This window comes from Nansenia antarctica, assembly GCF_963989245.1.
Source record: "Nansenia antarctica genome assembly, chromosome: 4".
NCBI classification, from domain to species: domain Eukaryota; kingdom Metazoa; phylum Chordata; class Actinopteri; order Argentiniformes; family Microstomatidae; genus Nansenia; species Nansenia antarctica.
In genome coordinates this window covers 62,274,536-62,286,901 of record NC_137689.1, presented here as the reverse complement: position 1 = coordinate 62,286,901, position 12,366 = coordinate 62,274,536, and the positions used below count along the sequence as shown (strand labels likewise).

General features: G+C 45.7%; 1 protein-coding gene across 1 annotated transcript; it reads right to left on the bottom strand.

Annotated features, from left to right (window-relative positions):
* Positions 1 to 56: 56 nt before the first annotated feature.
* On the bottom strand, positions 57 to 12,160 carry sh2d4a (SH2 domain containing 4A). Its single transcript, XM_080529573.1, has 9 exons — positions 12,024 to 12,160; positions 11,181 to 11,554; positions 10,510 to 10,669; positions 7,456 to 7,681; positions 5,031 to 5,163; positions 4,017 to 4,215; positions 3,383 to 3,513; positions 918 to 1,135; positions 57 to 699 (listed from the first exon to the last, which is right to left on the bottom strand). The coding sequence occupies exons 2-9, from the start codon at positions 11,344 to 11,346 to the stop codon at positions 607 to 609; spliced, it is 1,326 nt and encodes a 441-aa protein (XP_080385699.1). The 5' UTR covers positions 11,347 to 11,554; positions 12,024 to 12,160; the 3' UTR covers positions 57 to 606.
* Between the last annotated feature and the right edge of the window lie 206 nt (positions 12,161 to 12,366).

Sequence of the window (12,366 nt, the reverse complement as noted above, 5' to 3'; positions counted from 1 at the left end):
TAACTTTTCCCAGAACTATTAACAGTTGTATAGTCTGCTGTCGAATGTACCTGAACGGCCACCGTCTTCACCTCCCTATCAGTGGAGGTAGAAATCGGAGTAAGGGGTCATGGAATGAGGAATGGTATCAAACACATTACAATGAGCCCCTCCTCTGATGTCTGCCTCTACCAGCCTCTCCTGGTCCCTATACAGTACCTGATATTATAATACAGGCCTATTTATATGATATCAGCCATGGGGAAGAATGTGTATCTGACAACAGAAGAGAGTAGTAGACTGTACTGGGGGCTTGTTACTAGAGGTGGTAAACAATAAAATGTCAATGGGCCAACAGCATGGCTCTGCAACACCAGCTCTGGTTGTTCTTCAGCCATGGGGTGGGGCTACCGTAGCAGCAGCAGCAGCAGCACTTTGGGTGAATCTCTGGGGGGTACAGGGGGGTGGTTGGGGGGGTTCAAGTGAGGGGTTGGGGGGTACAGGTGAGGGTCTGGGGCTTGGGTGCAGTACAGGTGGGGGGTTGGTGGGTTCAGGTGAGAGTTTTGGGAGTTGGGGGTATAGGTGAGGGTTTGGGGGGGATTGGAGTTTCAGGTAAGGGTTCAAGGCTCAGTTGAAGAGCTCAGCATAGTCTACACCAGCAGCCTTCTGTCCACAGGGGTGGAGTAGCTGTTCCCCTCCGAACATGGTGATGGGCTCCCCCTGGTGACACAAGGAGAGAATGCAGTCCATAATATATTCACACTGCTGTACTTCAACACATTGTGGCCACAAAATTACAAAATGAACTTAGTAACATAGTACTAACTTTATTACTAGTAGTAATAAATAATGGTGGGAGGTAGTCTTCAACATAACACCTTCAGGATATCATACACAGTACATTGGGAATACATAGCATGCTGCTAGCAGGACACTACCTCGTGGTACTCGACCAGCTCTGCCAAGGAGCTGAATCTGATCTGGTCTCCCAGTAGCATGTAGCATCCCTCTGTAGCGTCAATAAGGAAGTGCTTAAACGTGTCTTTACAGAGGTATGATAGGACATATCCCAGAATCCTCTCACTGACTCGCACCAGGAAGTGCCCGGGAGTCCCTTCGCTCAGTAAGTCCTCTGCTTCCTGCCGAGAAATGATGCCTGGGCAAAAAGGAATTTCAATCTTTAGTTAGTTAGTTAGTTAGTTACTGAACAGGTGTTGACTTACAAGATCAGAATGTGGATGGAGAGGTAAAGGTGCCAGATATACAGTGGGGGAAATAAGTATTGAACACATCAACATTTTGTCCAGTAAATGTATTTCCAATGAGCCTATTCAAGTGGAATTTGCACCAGACTTTGGTATTAACTCAAACAATCCAGACAAGAAATCTAAACATTAAAGTCCATATGTAAATAAAGTTATGTGTAATAAAGTGGAATGAAACAGGAAAAAAGTATTGAACACACTAACTGAACTACTGAGCTAACTGACTAACCACTAACTGAAATTAATTCAATACTTTGTTTGTAATGACAGCTTCAAGGCGCTTTCTGTATGAAGTAACTAATCTCCCGCAGTATTCAGGTGTGATTTTGGCCCATTCCTCTACACAGATTGTCTTTAAATCTTGAAGATTGCAGGGGGCCCTCTTGTGAATCTGGATCTTCAGATGCTTCCACAAATGTTCAATTGGGTTTAAGTCAGGTGATTGACTGGGCCATTCCAACAAGTTAATTTTCTTTCTCTGAAACCAATTGCGAGTTTCCTTTGCTGTATGATTTGGATCGTTGTCCTGCTAGAAGGTTCAGCCACGTCATATCCTCAGCATCCTGGTGGATGGCAGCAGGTTCATCTCAAGAATCTCTCTGTACATGGCGCCATTCATTGTTCCTTCAATGATATGAAGCCTGCCAGTACCACGAGAGGAGAAACAGCCCACACCACGATACTTCCACCTCCAAACACTGTTGGTATAGTGTTATTCGGGTGATGTGCAGTGCCATTTCTCCTCCAAACATGGTGTGTTGTGTGACAGCCAAAAAGTTACATTTTGGTCTCATCTGACCAGAGTACATGCTCCCAGTAGTTCACTGGATCGTCCAAATGTTGTTTGGCAAACCTTAAACAAGCTTCAACATGTCTTTTTTCCAGAAGTGAAGTCTTGCGGGCTGAGCGTGCACAGAGGCCATGGCGGTGGAGTGCATTGCCTACTGTCCTTTCTGTCACAGTTGTACCTATTGCCTCCAAGTCTTTCTGGAGCTCTTTCCTAGTGGTCCGTGGCTCTTTGGCTACTTTGGCTACTAAGTATCCTTCTGACTCCCTGATCAGAAATCTTGCGAGGAGCTTCTGTGCGTGGCTGGTTGATGGTGGAGTGATGTTGCTTCCACTTACGGATAATGCCCCCAATGGTGGAAGATTCAGAAGTTGTGAAATACGTCTGTAGCCAATTCCATTTTCATGTTTTGCAACAATCTGGTTGCGATGTTAGATGTTTGTTGTGTGGCACCTTAGTAACAAAAACAAACCTTTTATAGCCCATCAATATATTCTAACCCAGCTGACATTAATTAGCACAGATTGGAGGTAGAGTTGCCTCCTAATATATATATTTTTTCTATCTTTAACTTAAGTTTAAGTAACTTTTTCTTAGTGTGTTCAATACTTTCTTCCTGTTTCATTCCACTTTATTACACATAACCTTATTTACAATTTACACATGGTGCAAATTTCACTTGAATAGACTCATTGGAAATACATTTACTGGACAAAATGTTGATGTGTTCAATACTTATTTCCCCCACTGTACTCCATCAGAAATCTTGTAGAGCTAATTTTCAGTGTGTGAAACTAGGTCAGCTCATATTGCTTCCTTCTGTGTAGTTCTATACTGTCCATTCCATGAATTACAATGAGCCTGTCCTCCGGTTTCTACCTCCAGCAGCCTCTACTGTACTGTATGACAGAGTTGCTGAGGGAGAAGAGACATACTACAGAGAAGTATCCAGGCCATGGTGTCTGTCACCACTGAGTACAGTCTTTGGAACAAAAGCATGTTGTTATTTTGAAAGCTATTCCTGTCTTCCAGCTACAATCCAGGGAACTGACAGACTGTGCTGATAACAGAAGTGGAATGTGCATGGGTGCAGTACGTACAGGTGCAGTAGTACCACTATCAACCTCGAGTATTTGTGGTCTCTAACCTGCAGGGGGCAGAAGAGGACCAAACAAAGTAACTCCCCATTGTAGTCAACCTCTTGACACACTGGTTGATTGACGTGGCCACTCTATTCATGATTAACGTATGTCCTGCTGCTTGTGTAATCACATGAAAGGAAACCTATTTACAGAGCCTAACAGGGCGATAGCAACCATTCAGACAGGTCATACATGACCTGAACCCTCACCATGGAACCATGGCGCGATCCGACTCTGGTCCTTCACAAACCCTGCTCTCATGGGCAGCTGTTCCTCCCGGAACCATCGGATGATGTGCTCCCTGGAGGAGGAGGACAATGTGCGTTGCACGCCTTGCTTCCTGTGGGAGACAGAAGTGGGTCAGACCGGGCCAGGCAGCGAAGCGGGCCGGTGAAGAGCAGTCATGCGTTTAAGCTCTAAAGCTCAGTGTGTTTCTGCATGGCTTTGTCCCGCCTGGGAATCCCTGGACATCAGCTCTCTATGAATGAGACCACAGACCACCACTAGGATGGGGAGATAGACTGTACTGTATGCAGAGTTACACTATCAAACACAACTATCTCAGCCTGGGTTCAAATGAAGCTACAGTACAATACAGTTCACTGGTGTGAATTCATAGTTCATTCAGCAAACTGTTCCATCAAAGTGATGCAAAGTAGCTCCCATCTCTGTGAGATTGGAATTGGAATTGGAATTGAAATAGATCGTAAACCAAAACCATGCCTCAATGAATGAACTATTGTTGGGTTTAATTGGGTCTTATTGAGGTTGAACTGAGTCTCAGTTGGCCTGCTGGGTCTTAAGTGAAGTTGAACTAGACTCCAGACCTTGAGGTGGACTCACGGGTTGAGTGTGTCGCTGGTTACAGTGAGATTCCTGGGTTTGGGTTTGGGCGCCAGGGCTGGTTTCTCTCCTCCGAAGGCCATGGTGGCAGCAGCCACGCGGCCCCGCTCCAGCGCCTTCACAGAGCGCCTGCGGTGATCCTCACGAGTCTGCTTGGCCATGGACCTCCGCCGCATGTCCGCCGCTTTGGACTTACGCACTAGGAAATACATTAACGCAGATACATACAGTAGGCCTACGCGTCATACACAGAGTGGATGTAAATCACACACACACTCATACACACTCTTTCACACACACTCTTTCACACTCACACTCACACTCACACTCACACTCACACACAATATGCATAGTATACACAGTATGCATAATCATACACACACATACTGAGGTAGTTTCTGTGGTTGCCCAATTGAATGTACAGTAAACATAGGGGGTGTGTCTTAGGGGACTGGTCATGTGTGAGTGAGTCTCTAGTACTTTGCTCCCTAGAACTCCTCAGAGCCAATCGGGCTCTTCCTTCCAATCAGTTTAAACATGGCCGGCCCACTACTTAGTGATAAGTGTTGGAACAGGAACAAGGTTTAGTATATTCAGATTGGGGACATTTCAGATTGGTGTGTATACTTGAGACAAACATGACTAGTGTTTATACTTTATAGTGCACACTAGATAAACATCGGTGTATTTCCCACACTCTGTGGCAGGGAGACTGAGAGAGAGACTTCCATAGAGGGTCCAGCCTAGCAGTTCCACTGTTAGTAGTACCGCTGAAGGTCACTTACAATCTCTGTCAAACAGTCAAACACTAGGGTTAAATATTAACTGATTTGATCTTGGGCTTGAACTAGTTGCAGTTGTTAATATACAGTTCTTGGGAGTGTTTTGTGGACAAACACATTGTTACTCCATATGAAAATCAACTTCAATTGTTTGTTTGTGTGTGTGTGTGCGTGCTTGTGTGTGTGTGTGTGTGTGTGTGTGTGTGTATGTATCTGTGTGTTTTATCCTTACAGGTCTCTTGCCAGTCCTTGTCCTCCCTCTCTTCCCTGACCACCTTCAGGTCCATGTATATCTGCTGCTTCCTCTCCTGCTCCAGCCTCTTCACCTCCTCCTCAGCCCTCCTCCTCTCCTCCACCTCTCTCTTCTGTCAGGAACAGAGTGAAAGAGAGCAGTCAGAACTGTCTTTATATATATTGTGACTTCCCTCTCACTACTACTCATAAGCTACTCCGGTCGAGGGACCTTCAGTTACCCTTTTTTAAGTTGGACACTACGGCAGTGCCGTTTCTCTTTCAGTAGGAATAAATATGCTGACATGGCTAAAAGTGTGCAATGTCTCATCTCGTCTCTAGCTTGTGTGTGCAATTCCCCATGGTCACAGTAAGTCACAATATACATATAGTTAAATCCATATACCCATATAGTTAGTTATAGTTAGAGTATAGTTCAATGCCTATTAAGTCATGTTACTAGATATGATATCAGCTCATATACCCTCAATTTAAAAGTTAATGCTTTTTAATGTTCATTTGTCAAAGTCTATGTGGACTGCTTATGTAAATGTATTATGGTAATTGCGGTTTTAGGAAACAATGTACCGGTAGTTGTGATTTAAAAATCTGATCAGTTGAATCAAAAATTAGTTCAACTGCCGACATTGAACAGTTGTTGCAGTCCGTTCTATTTGTGGTTTGTGAATGAACTTCCTACAGCCTTTGTGATGCGAGGTCATGTTTCATTTCAATCAATCCACTTCCTTGTTTCTACTTGAGCACTAAATAAACTGGCAAATGATGTCATAAAGACGCCCTAAATATGTTTTACTTATGTCCTTCCTTATCTGTTATTAATCTGTGTTTATGATCCAGACTGGTGATATCAGAAGTATTTCATGACTGTTGGTAATTGATTGATTGAAAGTAATGATGGACACTTCCTTTAAAGTAAGGATGATGGACAGAGATGTACCGTAGTGCAGAGGAGAGGAGGAGAGGAAAATACCCATTGGAAGATTGGGATGAGATGACTAGGGTATGGATAAGGTTTGGAATTGGGGTGGGGGATGAGATGACTAGGGTTAGGGTAAGGGTTGAGGTTGTATATGGGGATAAGATGACTAGGGTAAGGGTTAGGGTTGAGGTTGTAGATGGTGTGATGACCCTCACCGCCCTGTCTTCCTGTTACCTGTGTTTGTGCTATCCTTGCAGGTACTGGAGGGGGGCGTGTCAGAGGTCGTTTGGCACATTGGCAGCACCTGGGCTTTGTGTGACTGGGTCCTTCTCTCTCAGGCCCTGTCCACACCTATACGTTTTTTTGATAAACGTGGATTTTTATATTAGTTTTGGGGGGTTCGTCCAGACGCAAACAAGTTTTTGCCCTCTGAAAACGAAGATGTTTAAAAACGCCTGCCAGAGTGAAGATGTTTAAAAACGCTGTATATTCGCCGTATATTTTTGACGTGTGGACGAGATAGACGGAGCTCTTTGTATTCGTGACGTCATCATGCGCGTAGATTTCTATGATCATGCGCACTGCAGCTGTTTGCTGTTCCCTCCAACGTCATATCCTAGCACCAGTAACTACTATGTTTACAACAGGCAACGGTGTTCGAGGCTACACAAGCGAGGAAAATGGATGTGAACAAAGTGCTTCTAGTTCTTTCACTGTTAACTGGACTTTTAGCCTGTTTACAGATAAATGCACAGTTAATGATCGAGAACATTGAGAGACAGAGGCGTCGGATTGGCCAGCGGGGCTATGGGGATAATATTATATCGCCGACTACTGGTGTGGAATGCTCAATGACAGCGTTTATATTGCGTTCATGCGTATGCATGTGGACACAGACATTGTTTATAAACATGCTGGTGTGGACGGTAATATTTTTATATATGAAAAACGTTTATCAAAAAAACTTATAGGTGTGGACAGGGCCTCAGAGCCCAGTTGCAGTGTGCTCTCCGCCCTAAGACAACTTTGTTTTTTGGTTGACGTTTGGCCTTTGTTTGCTGCACCATACAACATTATACCTACACACTCTCCACTCATGCACTAAACTACACTACTGACCTTACTGATTACACACACTATATGTCTTTCTTTATGTTATTCGTTTGTTAATAAATCATTTGTTAGTTTACTTGGTTGTGTGGGTCTCCCTCTTTTGTCATGACCGTGCGGTCCGGTTTGTGACAATGGGGATGAGATGACAAGGGTTGGGGTTGGGGATGAGATGACTAGGGTTAGGGTTGGGGTTGGGGATGAGATGACTAAGTTTAGGGTAAGGGTTGGGGATGAGGTTGTAGATGGGGATGAGATGACTAGGGTAAGGGCTAGGGTTGGGGTTAGGGTCTGTTTGGGATTCATCTTTAGGGTTATGGATAGGGACAACCAGGGTTGGGGCTGTAGACCTATAGCATGCTGGGTAGCTGGATACCTTGAGTTCCTCCTCCAGCCGTGTCTGATCCTGAGCGGCTGCAGTGGCTGCTGCCTGCCTGGCCTGCTCCTGTTTCAGCACCTCCTGCTGTAGTCTCTGCACCTCCTCCTGCCTCCTCTCCTCCTGTAGTCTCTGCTCTTTCTCCTCCTCCTCCCTCCAGGACTGCAGCTCCACGTCCACACACACGGCAGAGAACCTCTTCACTAGCTCAGCCTCCTTCTTAGCCCTGCACACACACACACACACACACACACACACACACACACACACACACACACACACACACACACACACATCAGAGATACTTCTACAGTATGTTATCTAGATTATCTGTATGAACTATATAAGACAAAGGGGGCGTTTCTGAGAATAACACCAGCTTTAGCCATCCACTGGAACATGTTGGTTACCATTGGATAACTTGCTTCCTGTATCAAAACCACAAACATGTTTTCTATGCAAAGGACAACTTGTTCAGCTGGATCTTAGGTGTCCACAAGTAGTAGTTATGAACAGCAGTGTCTGACAGAACGGAATTGACTGTTCTGGAATGACAGTTCTGTACGGACTGTTCTGGATAGGAATTCCACTGGGGGAATTCCAGGGAGGTGCAGAAAGGGGCACTTTTCATTACAAACTCAAGAGAAGAATTTGAACAGTTGGAGCAAAGTGACTTCAAAGGGACATTCAACAAATACACCAGATGTCACATGCTTTAGCCTGTCCTTCCAGTTGAAGGTGAAACAATTGTTTGCAGCCCACACAAGCCATATCTTGTCTTCAAGGGAGGTTATGTCACAGCCATATCTTGTCATCAAGGGAGGCTGGTGGAGGAAGAAATCAAAGGACGGGCTCACTGTAATAGTATCAAAAACATTCCTCATTTCATTCCATGCATTACAATGAGCCCGTCCTCCGATCTTTCTGTTTTGTCACTTGAATTTTGATTTCATAATTTGGAAAGAACATGGAACAATACAGATACAGGTAGCATAACAATTATAAAACATAACAATATACATAACAAAGAGTTGCCAAAAGGTAGTTTATCATATATACATATATTCACGTCAACATCAATATTCACATTAAACATTCACTTGGTCTGTGTCATGTTGGTTAACATAAATGGTCCATTTATCCCAGTTTCTATCAAGAATGTTTTCTTTAACTCTCAACAGGTACGTATTTTTCCATTATGTATATTTCCTGGACAATATCCAATCTCGCAAAAGTTTGGTCAGATATCGATCCCCTCTAATCACAACATCTTCAGTGATCAGCCTAGCTCACAGACAGGACCCAGGGAACAGCCTAGCTCACAGGACCCAGGGAACAGCCTAGCTCACAGACAGGACCCAGGGAACAGCCTAGCTCACAGGACCCAGGGAACAGCCTAGCTCACAGACAGGACCCAGGGAACAGCCTAGCTCACAGACAGGACCCAGGGAACAGCCTAGCTCACAGGACCCAGGGAACAGCCTAGCTCACAGACAGGACCCAGGGAACAGCCTAGCTCACAGGACCCAGGGAACAGCCTAGCTCACAGGACCCAGGGAACAGCCTAGCTCACAGACAGGACCCAGGGAACAGCCTAGCTCACAGACAGGACCCAGGGAACAGCCTAGCTCACAGACAGGACCCAGGGAACAGTCTAGCTCACAGACAGGACCCAGGGAACAGCCTAGCTCATAGACAGGATCCAGGGAACAGCCTAGCTCACAGACAGGACCCAGGGAACAGCCTAGCTCATAGGACCCAGGGAACAGCCTAGCTCACAAACAGGACCAAGGGAACAGCCTAGCTCACAGACAGCTCACAGACAGGATCCAATGATTCTAATTCACGTCAACATTAATATTCACATTAAGCATTCACCTGGTCTGTGTCATGTTGGTTAACATAAATGGTCCATTTATCCCAGTTTCTATCAAGAATGTTTTCTTTAACTCTCAACAGGTACGTATTTTTCCATTATGTATATTTCCTGGAGAATATCCAGTCTCGCTGGTTGCACATTTTGGTCAGATATCGATCCCCTCTAATCACAACAACTTCAGAGATCAGCCTAGCTCACAGGACCCAGGGAACAGCCTAGCTCACAGGACCCAGGGCTAGCTCTCAGGACCCTGGGAACAGCCTAGCTCATAGGACCCAGGGAACAGCCTAGCTCACAGACAGGACCCAGGGAACAGCCTAGCTCACAGGACCCAGGGAACAGCCTAGCTCACAGGACCCAGGGAACAGCCTAGCTCACAGACAGGACCCAGGGAACAACCTAGCTCATAGGACCCAGGGAACAGCCTAGCTCACAGACAGGACCCAGGGAACAGCCTAGCTCACAGACAGGATCCAGGGAACAGCCTAGCTCACAGACAGGACCCAGGGAACAACCTAGCTCACAGACAGGACCCAGGGAACAGCCTAGCTCACAGACAGGATCCAGGGAACAGCCTAGCTCACAGACAGGACCCAGGGAACAGCCTAGCTCATAGGACCTATGGAACAGCCTAGCTCACAAACAGGACCAAGGGAACAGTCTAGCTCACAGACAGGACCCAGGGAACAGCCTAGCTCACAGACAGGATCCAAGGAACAGCCTAGCTCACAGACAGGACCCAGGGAACAGCCTAGCTCACAAACAGGACCAAGGGAACAGTCTAGCTCACAGACAGGACCCAGGGAGTGGTTAAGTCAATAACACAACTTAGAGCTGGAAAAATGTTTAACTAGGCTTCCTGGCTGGCTGCTAAGGAGAGAGCAGGGCATAGCCGTGTCTAGGGCTGCGTCACAATGCTCTACCTCTTCACTCCTCAGTATGGATTTACAAGTAATAGACTGGTGCAACACGCATGCACGCACGCACGCAGTCTGAACTCTGACACGAACATTATTAGTATCCAAGATGCTATCTCAAGAGGAACACTACGGTGGTTGCATACCTGGAAGTTGACCTCTGGTGTTTATAGTCCAAAGTCTGACTCTGTTGAACAGACTGCTAAATGAGGAAACCTACAAATACAGCCTAGAGTATATGATGTCATTTCCTCTCACCTGAGTTCCTCTGCTTCTCTCTGGGCCTGCTGAGCCGCCCTCTGGGCAATGATGTCATCACAGATCAGCTCGTAGGGTGTGTCGGCGGGGTGGTCCCCCATCACCCACACCCAGATGTCACTGTCAGACCCTGTCAGCCATGATACACTCTTCCTCGAGGCTGGAGGGGGGCACACACGCAGACACACAAGTGCACACATGCATCCACACACCAACACACACACCCCCCCCCCCCCACACACACACACACACCCACACACCCAGACACAGAGTATAGTCTGTTAGAAAAACACATTTACTGTAGCAAGTATTACTCAGTTCATGTTCCACTGCACACCCTACAGTAGCCCTAGAGTACAGTGACCTACTATTCCATGTACAGTCAGTGTCCGCTAGACACTGCTGTCTGTACCTGGACATATCCTCTCCCTCACTACATCTACATCTACTTCTCATGACACCTTGTGAGTTGTAAAAACACTAGGAAACAGTGGGGTTGAGGTTGCCGAAAAAGTCTGAACCCCTTCCATAGCCGGTTATTTACCACTAGTGCTACCAGCATTGATAACATGCCCAAGGTAATAAGGTACTCCAAGCAGCTCAATTAATCTAAAGACACAAATCAGTCAGCAGTCTTCCCATGAAGACACAGCTCAGAGGGGACAGCCCACCTGTGCTGGGTTTCCTCTCCTCCTTCTCCAGCCCGGCTTCTGTCTCTTTCCACCGGCGGACTTGCTCCTCTCTCATCTTAAAGAACAGCACCTGCTTCTGCTCCTCGTTCAGTTCCACCAGGAGCTCGGGGCTGATGAACATGTCTGTCAGGATCTGCTGCAGCATGGTGACGAGGAGGTGTCTCACTCACAGTAGGACCCCCAGAGAGGCTGAGTAGGGCAGTGAAACACTTTGTTTGTTCCCCAGATCACTTCAGTCAGAATCCCAAGTTGATGTGGAGAGTTGAGGAAGAGGATGGCTTCTCAGCTGAAATGTTGGAGAGTTATTAAAGGTGTAATGTTGTCTGGCCCATGGCTGTGCCACTGAAACCCCACTGGAAGACACAGAAAGAGACAGATATGTTGTCCACATACATACTAGTCATAGAGGATCATAAATCACAGAAATTGAAGTTTACTAGGCTATCTCTTGAATATACAGGAAATGCTACCTTACACTTAGCAGTACAACTATGTACAACTAGATTCAGCGGCAAGCCACCACAGTTAACTGCAAATAATTATAACCAAGGGCGTCTGCAGATACATTAGCCAATAACTTCACTTTATTAAGTAGATTAAACAAACCTGAACCATTCATTTCATGTTGGATGTTTACAGCGCTTCAACAACACCTAAACGTCTAATTAAGAGGAGTGTACACACCGGGCTTCATCTAAAACGTTTGATTGTACACTCGTCCATTCCTACCCCTACTCGGCTACGACAGGAGAAAGCATTCTTCAGCTCCGTGGTTTTTCATAAAAAAATAACTCGAGGAGTTGTATAATACCGAGGACTTACCTTTTTTTCCAATAATAATTATTAATCACCGAAAATCGAAATTCATCGAAAAGTCAAATAAATCCAAGTCCAGGTGTAAAACCCCAAGGTGTAAATCTCAGCGGCCGACCGTGTGTATGTGCGTGTGTATGTACGTGTGACCGTGTGTATGTGCGCGCGGATGTTTTACCTTGTTGTTTACCAACCGTCCCGTGGGAATATCACGACTGTGGCTCATATGAAAACTTCACTTGTTATTCAACTTAATTATTCAACTTAATTATTTCAATATTCCGCTATAGAACATGGCCAGTTGTAAATTGCGACATTGATGACTCCGCTTTAGTTTCAGGAAAGGTTTTTC